Source organism: Anser cygnoides, chromosome 3 (genome assembly GCF_040182565.1).
Source record: "Anser cygnoides isolate HZ-2024a breed goose chromosome 3, Taihu_goose_T2T_genome, whole genome shotgun sequence".
NCBI lineage: Eukaryota > Metazoa > Chordata > Aves > Anseriformes > Anatidae > Anser > Anser cygnoides.
In genome coordinates, this window is record NC_089875.1 from 75,611,731 (window position 1) to 75,627,557 (window position 15,827).

Sequence of the window (15,827 nt, forward strand, 5' to 3'; positions counted from 1 at the left end):
ACTTGTGTTCTAGTGCTCAATGTTTGTTAGGTGTTTATAAAGTAACACAGAATGAATGATCTTTCCTCTCAAATCTAGATCTATCAAATTATCCTTTAAAAATGATGCTCACCCAGCCTACTCCTGTCCCATGTTCCCATGCTGTAGTACCAAATGATCACATATCCAGGACATCCCCAAGCTAACCAGCACCTTTATTCTGGCTCTAGGATCCCATGCCCCAGGTGCAGCTGCAAGGCCCCTTGACCAGCTGTGTCTGGCCAGGAGGACAAGGGAGGCCCCAAGGCTGAGGAACAGCCAGCAGGACACACTGGCAAGGGGACTGCCCCACTGCAGCTCTGCATCCCAGCGGGTCCCTTGTCCCCTGATCCACTACTTCAAGGAGGCAATGGGCCACAGGAACTTCGTCGCATGTCCAGGTTCAGGGACAAAGCAGTAGGTGATGAAGATGGCGAGAGGTCTGAAAGTTTCAAAATCCAAAATTGGATTTCATGCAGTACAGGAGAACAAAGAAAGAATTCTGGAAAAACAGCATTTCACAATTGTTTGAGGGCTGAAGCCAGGTTCACGCCAGGATTCCTATCCTTCTGTGGCCTCGGTAAAGAGTGCTCATATCTTAAGTATACATCTCCCCAGGTCCCTTGACAAGCTCTCGACAGCACACTAACAGGCCACATCCAGATCTCTGGGAAACACTCTAGTGCATGGAAGAAAATGAGTCAGCAACAGAAAACTGGTAAGTGTGCGTGTCTTACTGGACTTGGGTTTGTTTGTTTTCTGCCTGTAAGTGCTTATTCTGAGATCTCAAGTGATACTGGACAATGATGCGGAGGAGAAGAATGAGGGCAGTGGATGCGAGAAAGCATGTTTTTAAAATAAAAATAGTCAAGTAGGAAGATAAGGAATGCGATGGGTACGCTTAGGAATGCAGGGCAGGAAATGGACTGTGAATTAGTGTCTTGACAATGGGGGGAAGGTATACACCATCCGTCATCGTCACTGTCAATGGTTAAAACTGATGTTGAGAGAAACATCGATCTATAATTTTGTCTTAAAATGTTAAGGCTAGAAAATCGCATGCTGAGAACAGGTGAACAAGTGAGTAACGCTGAAGCTACTTAAGCAGCAGACAAGGAAAGAAAACTCTTCTTAATGGAATCCAGTAACTATTAGCTGTCTTCCATGAAACTTGAGCTCGTATTGTACTGACTAATGTAAAGGTACCCATGAAAGCAAGCGCTCGAGGAGCTTCTGGCGTGAGAACCAGGTTAGCTACAGTAAGCAATTCTGTGCTGCAAACAAGCTCTTTAAAGGGCAAATTCTAATAGAATGCCTTTAGAAATGTTGAAAAATCTAAATACAATGAACTGACTGGTCTGATCATTTGAATCTTTATGTTGGAAGCATTGGATTTTCTGCAGAAAGTACCCGCGTCAGATATATTTTTAGATAAGTTCTGCTATTTCATTGTCTTGCTGACATTTTGTATTTCTCCAGTGGTACCCATTACAAAATAATTGATGAGTACTAAATCGATGTATGCTAACTCCTGAGTCTATGATTCTATATCCCTGGTGACAGCAGCAGTGGTCAATATGTCTAGTTGCTTTTCAGAGAAGGAAGTACACAAAAGGGAACCGATTTTCTAACAAAAAGGAGACAGCTTCCAGACAAATTACAAGGATAATTTGAGTAGTCATGTGTGGAGCCAGGGGTTTGGACTCAATGATCCTTGGGGGTCCCTTCCAACTCAGGATATTCCGTGATTCTTTGATTTACCTTTTTATTTTTGCTATTTGCAAGGGATTAGTAAAAGGTATTGTTACAACAAACCTGAATACCCCAGAACATGTTCTGTGTTTGGCTGTCCCTGGTGTGGGCAGTATCAAGCCATTGCAGGGTGCTGTCTCTGCTCTTTGTGGGCTCCATACCCTTAGAAAGCCCAGAACCGAGGCCACAGCACCATTTATCTGCATCTTAGGATGCTTGTTCTCCTAAGAAAGCATAAGCAAATGCCCTAAGGGAAACCAGCAACTGTCAAACGATGTGTTATGAAACCTGAAGACCCAGCAGGAGAATTAAATTTTAAGGCCAAAGTAACTTTAGTGAACGAGCTGAATGATGAGAGTCAGCCAGGCTCAGCACCGTGGTTGATCAGGTTGGTGGTGGGAGGTGCAGGGGAGGACAACAGTGCGTGCGAGGAGCCTGCAAGATGTGAGCCTGCAGCCCGCCTGCCTGCAGCCTGCTGAGAGCCAGTGATGGAGCTAAAGCTCAGGGCTTAAACTCCTGGTGAGTTTTGTGGTGCCTTGGCGTGTTCCAGCTAAGCTCTGACGTTGACGTGAACAGTTTTAATTGTGTCCTGGGCAACCTATTTGTGGCGGCTGAGGGAGCAGTGCTGCAGCTGGTTGCTGCATCTCACAATAAAGGAACCAAAAGCAGATCCGGGGCAAAGCATCTTTTGGTGTTTTGTCTGGTTTTGTTTGTTTGTTTGTGTGTTTCAAAGCATGGGTGAGATCCTTCTGGGAAATTTGCCTGTTGCAGACCCTGGGTATCACCTGAACTTCTTAAGCACAATTGAAAGACTGTACGGGATGCAGAAAGAAAGGGCTGGGCAGACACTGAAGCAGTCAGCAGTTTTGCTGGCTGAACAGAGCTGAGCAAAGCAGCACAGCACGAACAGCCGGCAGGAACAACAGCAGGAGGTTGTAACTGATGGCAATGGCTAATGCTAAACCGGGCTAATGTGAACAACTGGTAGCAAACACAAGAACACCGCTCGTGTGAGTAGCTAAAGGCAAGTAGAGCATCCATCATAAAAAGCACGGGAGAGCACAACTCCTTAGGCAGCTTTACAGAGGCAAAGCGAGGGGGAGCAGATTGCGAAGCCTTCCAGGAACAGCGATCGATGGATCTGTCGCTTGAACATCTCCAGACCTGGACTGGAAATGGGACACTGTGACTTTCTCGTTGTCTCACGAGCATTCAGAACTGTAGGATGGGAACGTGGCCAAGAATATTAGGAGAATAAAAATAACTGCAGAGGATGAAGCCAGAAGTCAATCTAGTTTGATACCTCTGACAACTCTGACAACAGATGCTTAGGGAAAGAGTGTGAAAACAGGGCAAGTGTGGAGTGACAAGCCCCTGCTCTGTCCTCCCTCTGAGCAGAAGGGTTAAATCCTCAGCATTTTTATGGTAGAAACAAATGTGCATAGGGACTGTATTTGGAGTTGATCAATCTTTTTCTGAATGCGTGTATGACTAGGAATATTATTCTTAGATTATTTCCTCCACAAAATCTCCAACATGATAAATGCAGTTTTTCCATATCTAGTTACTTATCAGGACAGAGCCAATCAGGATAACCTACTGTAATTCGTTAAGGCTGACATCTTGTGGTTGCTTTTGGTATGCAGCCTTCTGAGTTTCTTACAAAAGACAGAATTTCTCCCTTGACTTAAACAGCTCTCTGCCACTGGTTGTGCATTAGCTACGCGGTTCTGAGAATTATTCAGTATCCCCAACAGCGAGCTGAGAAAAGAAGCAGTGCTAGTATCAAAATTTACTTTAATTTCCCTTCATTGCTCTATGGTTTTGGTTTGCCAATGTACCAGAGCATTCCTATCACTGCTGTCACTGCCCACCTTAACATGTATCTCTGAACGTGTGGATATTTAACAGCTCAAGTATTTTTAAAACTGTTAGAAATCTTGTACACCTTGTACACCAAACAAACTTAAAGGCCAATGGCTAGGGTAACAAGGGAGCAGGCTTTAGTCTGGAAATCTCTTGAGTGATGTTCTCTGTCTTTTGGGAATTAAAAGCTACCAGAGCCCAGCTGGAGCAGCAGAATGCATGTAGTTAGTCCTGCCTTTCCTATACATTTAGTCAAGATAGTTACTGGGACACAGAAGTACTCCCTAAGGTTTCGTTGTGTATTTTATTGTGGTGTCAGAGTAAAAGATGCACTGCCAATGTCTGCAAAATAGAATCCATTTCAGAGCAGAAAATACTATTATTTTCAGTCCAGACAGTGTAGTAGTTGCTGGAACTTTTTGAATCTGTGGGATGGCTTAGTAATATAAGGCTAAATGTTCATACTCTACTGAATTTAAAGGTAAATTTTTTTTGGACAGACATTTGCAACTTTCACTATGTAGACACAAAGCTGGAAAGAAATTTGGGCATTTATCTAAAGCTTTTTGATCTTCCATTTGTACTTTATTCGCAGGCACCATCAGCTTCTGCAGCAACACCTTACAGGAGGCTTGGGATACCAAGGGGAGTCCACCTGCATAGCACAAGCAGCAAGTATCAGAGACAAAACAGATCAGTTGTCTTCATTTATTTCTGTGTTAAGTAAGATCAACCCAGTGTTTTCTGATGAGTATATATTTCATTCATTTATTTATTTGCTTGAGAAAAAAAAAAAAAAAAAGATTGCCTTTCTTTGAACTTTTCTGCATGACAGAATTGAATGACAACAACTACAGTCAGTCCAGTTTTAATATATTTCCAAGATGGAAATTAGTTGTTCAGGAGAAAAAGTGAATAGCTTTTGCTGTCCTTCAAAATAAAATTAATTCTAGAATGACAGCAAATACTGTCAATCTGAAAGCATTTTTTTTACAGTTAACGAAGACCTGAAACAGGGATAGATAATGAAAATCTCAGTATATTGTAAGCTCTAAATTTGTAGCAAAATCAACCATACAATTAGTTTCCTGTTCATTTGAAATATTCAGGTTGTTGTTCAGGATGCAATATAGCATTTCCTTGTTCACCTTGCAGGTTTCCTTATTGTGACCTCTGCTGAGTATAGAGAATTAATTGCAGGACCTCAAGTCATGATTGCTATTGCAGAGCTTCAAATATGCATGTTCTAGAAACATGAGAGAATATAAAGAAATTGCTATAATTATCTGGAGGAAGAAAACCTCACATCTGTAGACAGATGCAGCTGCACAGAATAAAGATGAGAACACAACTAACCAAAGATGTGGCAGGGAAAACAGATCGCTTGACATGACAGACAGCAAGACTGTCACACGGACAGTATCAACAAAGTTTGACAGACAAGGACAGAATGATTATAGACTTATTGCCCAAGCAGATGTTTAAATATGCTCTTTGCTGATTCCGCATAGGCTGAAAGAGAGAGGAGCACAAGGATTAGCAGAACAAAGGGTTGTGCCGATGTCTTATTCACCCCATGGTATCTTCTGCTCAGAAATGCTTTGCGCAGAAGATGTGTTTAACCAAAATAAGCATGATTCTGTTTTTTAATATGAGAGATAGTTGTAAGCTTTTCAATCCCCAGTGAAGATCTTGCAAAGTTAGGGTCTATGGCATTACAAAAATAGTTCAAAGTATGTTCACTTTGATCCTTGAGCGCTGTTGATTTTTTTTTTCCAAGGCAGAGTAAAACTTCCTTTTGAAAAATTAATAGGGAGAAATATAACAGAACTGTCAGAGTTGCTTCAGACCAGGAGCATGGATGTATTAGACAAAGAGAGAGAGCTAAAAACATATCTCTAAGTCTGGACACTTTATTACTGAGAAATTCCAGCAACTCAGCCTTAAGGAAATGCAGGTAGGAGTCAAGTAGAAATAACTGCTCCACAGAGAATAGAAATGGATGCTGAGCAAACTGTAATCGATGGTCTTTTAGTTTAGAGACATTGTTGACAGTCAGCATAAATAATGTAGGTATTGAAAATATATAATAACATTTTAACCTCATGTTATTACAGAAATAGTTCTAATAAGAATTAAAACAAATTAAGAAAGGTCTGTTTCTGGTGTATTTTGCACAGAAAGAGAAACCAGGGGTTAGTAAAGTTTGTATAGCATAGCAGAGAAAAATAGAAAGAAAGAATTCGATAGCAAAAGAATGCAGATAGATAAAATAAATACAGAAAAAAATGAGTGGGGTTTTCTCTGCTGTCCTGACCCACGGCTACTCATTTGCCACGTGGCAGAACCACAACAACTGCAGTGCTTTCAGAGCCTTCTCAGAGAAAATTTCCCTCCTCAATGAATCTCTTTACAGTAAAATGAAAAGAAACACAGTCAAAATATACAAAATTTGTAATTTTCTAGAACTTGGCTTTCAGTATTGTTGGGGAACTTAGTTTATCCATTAAAAAAGAATATTAAAATGGGTTTAAGAAATCTCATTAAGTGAAATATAAAACCATTTTTTTTTCATAGGACAATATTCCTCAAAAATAAGACAAGATATAGAAATAATATCTTATTTTGTAAGATATGCTACACATTATTATTGCTATTACTACAACCTTTATTATTATCACTTTTTCACCTATAACACAGACAGTGAGGCTCAGAACTCAAATCTGAACAGAGCCAAATTCACACTTCATTTGGCAGTAGACATTAAAATGTAGACAAAATCCATATTCTTACTATTTTCTTATAAATCCCATTGACAAAAAAGTAAGGCTGCATTGATTGTTTTTAAGATGGATATGCAAATGAAACAATTGATTTCCAGTCAAGGTAACAGACAAAAGCGAAACTACTCAATGCTCCATTTTCTTATTCTCAATACTATTGGCAACAAAGCTAAAGATAGATTTTTTGTGATAGAAAAGCATCTGGAAAAGCAATGATTCATGTATATATGTATAAAGCCTACCTACCCCATGATACACAGCTATTAGATCCCGGTAAGGTTGCTGTAAGTCTAACCAAAGCAGTGTTTTACACAGCCAGCTGTACTACAATGTGATGGCACAAATTCGTGTATCGTACAGACATGCAGCAGTGGAACTCCCAGAGGTCCATGTGGGTTCATCGCCACCTCCACCACTGGGGTTAGGTGCGGTCCTGTGTCTGGAGCGGTCCGAGATGGTTTCCTCGTTCCCATATGGACTTGCTTCCATGAGTGTCTTATATTCCCTGGCAGCACTGTAGGAACGAGGAAGGTAGCTGGATCAGGTCTCTGTGAGTTAAGCTGCCCTCAGCTATCATTCTGTGAGCCCTTCGTCTTTAGCAGAAGACACAGGCAGTTTCCAACCTCGGGCTGCGGCACAGCCTGCAGGGAGCACGTGGCTGTTGGGGAAAGTGGCTCCAAGCCACATTCGGATGATGTGCTGGCTCCCAACACGGCGATGCAGCAGGGAAGAACATCTCTGCTGGCAGAGCTCAAAGTGAATCGAGGCCAGTGGAACTGCACGGGGGAAGCATATCCAATCATGCCTCTGTATCCGGAGTATCCCATAAAAATATCATATTCCTTTGGTTTATTCCTTGATGAAATGTGACAAATCACACTATCTGCTCCTTCAGTATGAGTGGCAGACTAAAAAAAAAATCCTAGTATTTTACTTATTTTTAAAGATTTTATAATATTTTTCCCTTCAAGAGATCTGATATTTCTCTCAAGTAGTCCTGTCTTATAGTTTGTCAGTAAGTAAAGAGGGTGAAGTGAACCTGAACTTTAGAAGATTCTATTTTTATTTTTATATTTTTATTTTTATTTTTATTTTTATTTTTTTAATATTTTTTGGTAAAAGGAGAAAAGAGAATATAGTTGAAATGCATTTACCCACACTTAAAATTTTAGCATCTAGTAGATGCCAGAAAGGTCCTATTTAGGATTGGACGTTAGGGCTTAGCACTGTCCAGAGAAGCCTCTTTGTGAGAACCTAACAATCCAGTGACATTCAAGATACAATAAAAATGAGATGCAAGGTTCACTGAAGCCACACTGAAATCATAGTGCCACAGATTTATCTGGGGATTTAGAAACAGAAATATCAATTTCTCTCTTTCTTCTATGCTGTAGACCAGCTAGCTTAGAGATTTAATAATTTGGTATGTCTGTGTCAAGAATGTGCAGAGGAAAAACAGACCAAAAGAGCAGAAGGTTTTTATTTTTATTTAGCTTTGCATTCCCTTTCTGACAACAATTTGTAATCCTCCAAATCCTGAAAAGAAAAAAATAAATCTCTGAAGAAAAGCCTGGCAAAATAAATGCCATGAGCTCCACAGCTTTAATTGTTATGATGCTATTATCTTTTGGGAAAGAAACATAGCCCAGCTCTGCTCTCCCCAGGGAATGCTGAAGGCTATTGGCAGTCAGTTTCCTGTAAAATTCAGGGACACTGCTTCTCTCACGGGAGTAATAATTGATTTGATTTCATTTGCTGTGAAAGACAAATTTCACCAACTGCTTTTAGGACTGAACGTGGCATCTGTAGATATGCGAGTGCATTGGATAGATACGCTCGTGCCTGCTTATCTCAGCATTGACGGGAAGTCCGCTGACTGCATTCGGTGAATAAATGACTCGAAGGCTTTCAGTAAGCTGGGAACCTTAAAATTTCCTTGGAATGGTGTATCTTGCTTGATTAATAAAATACAGAAGCATTATTGATGACAGCTGTCATGGTGTAACTATTTTTAGCTAATTTTACTACTTTCAAGTAATTTCAACCACTTAATAGTTCTGGTTTTGAGACCTAGGCTTACTATAGAAAGAATCAGACACCCCCAGAAGGTGCTTCCTCCCTGTGCAATACCAATTTCTACACCAGATGGAATTAATTACCACCTGGAGGTGCCTAATTGACCTTTCTGTGGCAGTCAATATAGGCTGGACAGTAGCAGTACCACTGGCAAAGCGCACTGTTCAATTAGCTATTTCTCAGGACACACTAATAGCTTGTAGGGCTGAGATGAGTCTTTTTTAGGGGATGAGGTCTACTGAAGTAGTTCACAGAAAAAATAAATAAAAAAAGGACCCTGAGGCCATTTATGCACCCTTCAAAACAGCTGGGTGGATCTAGAGTCTAAGGCAGCCTCTAAAAGTGATACTGAAATTTGTGATCACTGATGCTGAATGCACGGAGATTAAATTACCACTGTCTGGTTTGCTCTGGATTTTCCTTCCTTGAGTTTTTATAGTCAGCAGCCAAAGGAGATGTTAGACTTCAGGAGATGCTTTTCCTTATATACTTCTTCCTGCTGTGGTGGAAAGAGCAAGGCTTAAAAGCTGCAAATGCCCATCAATGTGTCCTATCAGTTTGGGAGTGTCTTGGCAAGTAGAATGAGTTTGTGTAAGAAAACCTGAAACAGAAACAAAAAATGCAGGAGCAAAATTAAAGTCAGGGTAGCTTGGCTTGTGATTTTTCCTGATGAGTCAGGGAAGAGGTAGGTTTTTCCTACCCTGATGAGGTTCACATCATCTATCTGGATAGCAGGTCTCATTAGATAGGTAGCAAAAGACCCTGTATTTAAGTCACTGCACCCACTGAGGATCTCAAAAGATATTTATTTAGAAAGGATATATATTTTCAAGTTTCACACACACAAGGAAAGGGTCTTCAAGAGGTCATTTAATTCATCCTTCACCTAGGAATTGGAGTAAGCTCTAGACTTAGCCCTGAATGACCTTAGCCCTGAAGTTCTTTGAAACTCGGAATGAAAGGAAAAAGCTTTGGACATACTCACACATCATCACTGTTTAATGGCACGCTAATATTGTTTGTTTCTGTTAGCACCATCAGCAGCCATGTGATTCACCCATGTGATTCTTTTTCTAAGCAACACTTAAGCATGAAGACATTCTGTAGTTGGTCCTTTTTCCTTTTTTAAATACCAATTAAATAAGAAAAAGAAAAGGACAATTACGACATGTTCTGGACCAGCAGAGGTAGATTGTGACATAGGATGGATTTCAATTCCATAAATAATGTGATGACACCTCTTTTATATCCTATTGCTTGTTCCTTCATCTCTCTCTCTCCTTGACCAGAAGAAACTTGATAAAATCAAGCTGGGGTAACATACTTGTTGAAAGGGCTCCTCTACTCCATGAAGTATTGCAGCAAAACAAAACACATTTCTCTCATAATATTTTTAAAAAGCATTTAGTTTTTGTGCATAGGACTCATTTTTCATCTTATACCTAAGTCTCCACACTTAGAGAAACTGCTCTGTACAAGTGTCGCAGGTGAATATTGTCCTGGCAACGATGTCATGCAGGCATGGAAGGGAAGAAGGAGGAAAGCGCAGAAAGACCCAAGTGCCTGAACCCTATGAACAAGGGAGGAGCAAAGCATTGTTTCTAGAACACAACAATAGGCACATTTGCTCATCTGTGGAGGACAGGAAAAGCACCGACGTGGATTTAAAAATGCCAGGTGAGAGCAAACAGTATTCCAGGTGGGAACCTTCGTGCCATGTAAGACCATGGTTCTGTCTGACTTCTTGTGTCTGACCATGATGAGTGATGGATGAATATGTTCTCCTACCGACCCTCGCATACTCGGATGGATTTTATGGAATGATATGTGTGCAGTGTGATTCTTTACCTGGTTTCGACTCCCATTTGTGGAAGCCTGCAGTTCAGTGACTGAGTCAGACTGCACCAAAACCCATCGTGCAAAAAATCTGCTGATGGCCCAGCACTCCGTGAACTGCTTAATCTTCATTGGAATCCACTTGACACACTGGCCTCCACAGTTCATTTGTTTTAAGCTTGTTGCCTGTTAACTTCATTTCCTAGTCACCTTCTCCATGCTGTATACGATATCTTTATCACATCCACTTGAGGCTACTCTTTTCACGTGAAAGTGTCCTAAATTTGTTTGCTGTTTCTCACAGACAGGCCATTTCACATAACTGACCATTCTTCTTGCTTCTTTGTAACTTCTCAGAGGGAATAAAATCTTTCTGTAGAGCCAGGTTGGGCTGAACCAGAAGTGTCCACAGTATTCAATATATGTATCATTTTTCTGCTCTTAATTCCTTTCCCAGTAATCTCTAGAGCAGTCATCTTTTCCTTTCTTCCTTCCTGTATTTTACATTTTTCTCCTGGATGTTTACATATTGATGTACCTCTCAAACTGTCTAGAAAACAATGCTGATATGCCTGGCTTCTGAGATTCTGCTTAAATCACAGGACGTTACGTCACAGTTTTCAGTCCCTGGTTTTGATTTTTTTTTCCTCTCTGTGTGTGTATGAATCCTGGTAATATACCAAGAAGTTTGCAGAAAACATATTTTAGAAAATCAAGTAGAGTTGGTGAAAAAAAATAAATAAATAAAATTCTTGAGCCTCTGTGTATGTATGAAAGATCTCTAGCAGATATCTTCCAGGTATTTAAGTAATGGGAACTGGAGTGCCACCTTTGTGTTCGCAGGGTGCTTAATGACAACTAATTGTACTGGGGAAATTGCTGTGTCAGCTGGTGTCAGTGTGAGCCCTGAGGTATAGATTATAGATTGCATATTCCAGAACAGGGCAGCACAGCAGCATCCTGAGCGCTGCCTGCGCCCCACTGTAAGCACTTCTCAAAGAACTGACACTGTACTGATTTTACAGCAATAACTGAGAACTGTTGTGGTTGTGACATTCCCTAGCTGAAGCATCTCCAGGATGTTTTGGCTTGATTACCAGACCATCCAATAATGCTTCCAGCCAAAACTCGTAGTTTTCCACTGCATTAGAGAATCCTTTTTACAAAAGTCTGACCTTAATTTATTAATTACATTTGAGTAAACATTAAACAACAGTATATGGAGCAATTAACTTTGGCTCTCTTTTCTCCTTCAAATACTCAGGCTTTCAAGAGATGCCCATTGCACTTAACAATTAAAACTGATACTCCTTTTAGTCTCTGCATCCTGCGTCATGAATGCCTGTAATCGACCTAATTGGAGAATACAACATAAGTTTAATCTTCATATATAGTTTATATTTAATTCTGAAATAAGAGTTGGTGTTCCTAGAGCAGATAGTCCTGTTATTACATTCTAGAGAGATTTGCACTACTGTTACTTGTACTTTCCTTATGCAGTCGCTGCTAATATTGTGTATAATTCACATGTTACTTTAATATAGAACTATACTTTTTTTCTTTTCTAAGTTCTTAAAGTCTTAGATCCAGAGACACTTCCATCAGAGGTGGATTTGTTTTTCATTAGCTCACTTTTTTACTATCTCATAATCTCTGTCACATACCTCATAACCTGTCTCACCTACCTCTGATCTGCATCTTGTATCTTCCACTTTCACAATCCTGAGCGCTGGAGTTTTACTGTTTTTCATTTAAGTAAGCATTACCTTTGTATTTTGTAAACATAGATGAATTGAATCAGGAGGTCTTGCAAGTGAAAGGAATCAACCTCAGGTTAGTACCTACACCACTGAATCAGTTTTCATCTCCCAAGTTTCATCTCTCAAGTGTTCTGAGAAAACTGGCAGTGTCACTTGCCAAGAAACTGGCACTTGGTGTAAATAACCCTGCAGAAAGCCCACAAGCATTTTTTTTCTGAGATAAGATGAAACACTTCTAATAAGCAACTGCCACTGAAGTAGAGATACCCAGTAAGTTACCTGCAAAATGACAACCCCCCAGAAGCCAAAAATAAAGTAAACATGTAAATATTTGTACAACTCACGGCTAAAGAAAGAAATCATCTCAAACCATGAACAATTACAATGTGTCAGCATTCTTATTATGTGGAAATAACATTTTTTATGTTACAGAGCTGTAAAACCAACAGATTCAAATACTGTAATTCCTAATTAAAACTAAAAAATACTCTTTCCATCACCAATAAAACAAAGGCTTGAGAAGCAGATGGACTTTGCAAGACTCTTGAAGGTCGATATTCAAACTATGAGACCAATGCAGCCAACGAATGCCAATGATTAAGGTCTTTTCATCTAAATGCCCTCAAGAATTTTAACTTTCTCACTTTTAGATGGAATACCTCAGCTGCTATCACCTGCCAGAGGAGTTCAGGCTGTTATCTGGGTAGCTAGAAGCTTTTTGAAGACCAGACAGTGTCATTGTATTTATTCATTTATTTTAAAGATAATTTGGCAAATTAGCCAAAGATTTACGGGTTGTAAATCTGAACTTTCATTTGATTTCTGTTCTTTTTTTCTTTTTTTTTTTTTCTCTTGTTGAAAGCTGTCTTCAGAATTTAAACAACCACCCTGTTTTCATCTGCTATCTGTAAACTAAGACTGATTTCGATGAAGTACAAACTTTCATTCATCATCAGGGTGTATTCAATTCATAAGTCTTGTCTGCACAATCAACATCCCGATTACCTTTTAAAAATCTGTGAAAAATAAATCTGATAAAGGGACTGATAAACTGATAATTTCTTAGAGTAGACTGGAGTTGAACCACCACAAGCCTAGTATGAATTAGTTTGAGATGGGGTCTTATTGATGCAGTACATAGCTTTTTTTTTTTTTTTTTTTTTTTTTTTTTATAAACAGAACAAAGAAGTAAACCTTAAACAGTTATGTATTTAAATTTGGCACACAGAACTAGATATCACAGTATACCCAATCATTTCTACGCTACTACAATATTTCAGGTAATGCTAACCAGTAGAAGGCTATTTTACCACTACAGATATTATGAAATACTCTAACATCAAAGCTAGATCTAAGCTCCAAACTGCCTGGGGACAGTTATGGCCTCCTGAGGCAGGTATGACTTTTACGTGTTTCACTGTCTTTTATGAATTCTCCTTTCATGACCTTCTCCAGTGTCACTTACACCAGTTTTCAGCAGTTAGCACAACATTTGGCAAGAACTGCAACTGTACTATTTTTCTTTGCTTTTGAAACCAGTTCCTTCAAGTTTTGTTCAGTGTCCCCTTTTGTCCAACTGCATGGAGAGAATAAACAATAGATCCCAATTTCCTTTCTGCTACTCATCATTTTCCTTTTTTTTTTTTTTCTCTGCACAAGGCAGAGTATTAATTCAGAGATCATTACATGGAAGCCAATCCATGTCTGACTGTTTTTACTACCCCTTCTGAACCTTTTTCATTTCCTAGAGATTGTTTTCTCCAACTTATCATGGTGGAGTCATTGGAACATGTAACAAAGGTATTTTGCTCCATTATCTTAATGAAACATGGTACAGAATGAAACAATAAAAAATTACACAGAATCAGATGATAGATCCTTGTGGATTCCCATACACTTCCTTGCATATGGAAGTTAGTCATTAATAACAACTTGCTGGGGTATGATTACCCCACCTTTGAATATAATGTATGTTAGGTCATGGCATTTTCACGTAACACGTAGTTCCTTTGTTTGTCAAGGTGCCATTAAGTAACACCTGAAGCATTATTAAGGGCAAAATACTTAACTTTTAATGCTTCTACACATTTGATAACAGGTATTGTACTGCCAGAAATAAAGTACAGTGGTGAAGTGCCACCGCCTGTTACCGACGGACTCATGCTGCAGGTGTTTCCCTGTGGAGGCTCTGGTGCCCACAAGCAGTTTGTTCTGGCACTTCTGCAGGGACCGAAGTTACATGGAATTGTTTTACCCGGTGTTTATCTGTCGTTGCAGCTGGCAGTGACAACTGAAATTAAAAAGGAAGACACAGTAACATATGCACACTTGTTTATTGCTTCTTATGTCTTGGTCTGTATTATTGATAGCACTAAATGCTGGTTATTGTTGTTGTTTTTAAAGTTGCAGCTCCTAGATAAGACCTTTTCCGTGTTTACTTCAGAAGGGATAATGAAGCCAACCACGCTGTCACCCTCCCCTCAGCTCCCCTCGGCCCCGCGGCCCTCCCCACGCCGCCATTTCCCTGCGTGCCCCGGCCCGCCCCGCATGCGCAGAGGGTCGGGGGCCGGCAGCGGCCCGGGCAGCCTGGGCGCCGGCACCGGCACCGCCGCCATGGGCTGAGGGCGGCGGGGGGCGGCGGCGGCGGCGGCGGCGGGGGGCTGTCGGCGGCGGCTCCGAGGATGGAGAGAGCCATGGAGCAGCTCAACCGCCTCACCAGGTCCCTGCGCCGCGCCCGCACCGTGGAGCTGCCGGACGGTAGGAGGAGGAGGAGGAAGGGGAAGGGAGCGGCCGCCTCTCGCTGCCCGCAGCCCGGGCACCGGAGCCTGGAGCCCGGCGGCTGTGGCGGGGGGCGGCTGGGCGCCCCGTGGGGCTGAGCCCGGAGACGTGGCTCGGGAGGACGGGAGCCGGCTCCCTCTGGGGATTTCTCGCTTTGAACTAACCGGAGCCATTTCCCCGTTTCCCTCTCCTTTCACGATCCCCGCTGCCCGCCGAGGCCGGCGGTGCCCCCCAGTGCCGTGGGTCCCGGCGCAGGGTCCCGGGCAGCCGCTGCTCGGTGGCACCGGGCCTCCGCTTCCAGCCGGGATTTAGGTCCTGGGTTAGGTGCTGGCTCGCTGGCGATGGCAAACCTCTTCTCTTCTTCTTTGTCTTACGCTGAGTTTCGTCTGAAAAGGTGCCCCAAGTCGCTGCCACCAGTAACAGCCTCGCTGGTGTGGCTCCAAACTTCTCATGCGGCCCCGTACCAGGGTGGACTTGGAAAAACAGCTGCAGGCTCTTGGGACAAATAGTTCAGTCTTCCAGCTGCGTCCGGCTGTAGGCTACCCCTGTGAAAGCTTTTGGAAATGCAGAGGTTCTGATCTCGTGAGTCATGTCCCGACGCTCTACTTCCTTCAGGGACTTGTTCCTGCAGATGACTCTGCCGGCTTTCGTTTCCAGCGTTGGAGGGGAAGGAATAATTCACGGTTTTCTCTGTGCTTTCCCCGTTCGGACTTCCTGGCCTGGCTGCTGTGCCCTGCCCTCGTTGTCCCCTGGGGACGGGTTTGATGCCTGCTGTGCGGTTACTCATGCGTGACCCAGAATGACAGACACGTTTTGGATGGATTTTACTGCTTCTCATAAACCCTTGAATAGCAGCAGTGAAAATTGTTAACATAAGTTCAGACTTCCAGGGATAACATGGTAGCACCCGCTCAACTAATTGATGATGGAGATACAAATAATACTTAGCACAACCTGT

The 15,827-nt window shown here is 41.6% G+C and overlaps 1 protein-coding gene and 1 long non-coding RNA gene across 3 annotated transcripts in view; one reads left to right on the plus strand and one right to left on the minus strand.

The window, feature by feature from the left end:
- Window positions 1-13,280: 13,280 nt before the first annotated feature.
- On the minus strand, window positions 13,281-15,605 carry LOC136790469 (uncharacterized). The gene is made up of 2 exons (XR_010830434.1): window positions 15,034-15,605; window positions 13,281-14,381 (listed from the first exon to the last, which is right to left on the minus strand). It is a non-coding gene; the product is annotated as an uncharacterized lncRNA (long non-coding RNA).
- The window catches only part of HACE1 (HECT domain and ankyrin repeat containing E3 ubiquitin protein ligase 1), a 52,452-nt gene continuing 51,276 nt past the window's right edge, over window positions 14,652-15,827 (plus strand). Inside the window, exon 1 of one of the 2 annotated variants that reach the window (XM_048079195.2) lies at window positions 14,652-14,848. In XM_048079195.2, coding sequence (XP_047935152.2) covers window positions 14,773-14,848 — 76 coding nt within the window. In that variant the 5' untranslated portion in view covers window positions 14,652-14,772. The remainder of the gene's footprint in view (window positions 14,849-15,827) is intronic. The other variant, XM_048079194.2, reaches the window with a different exon arrangement.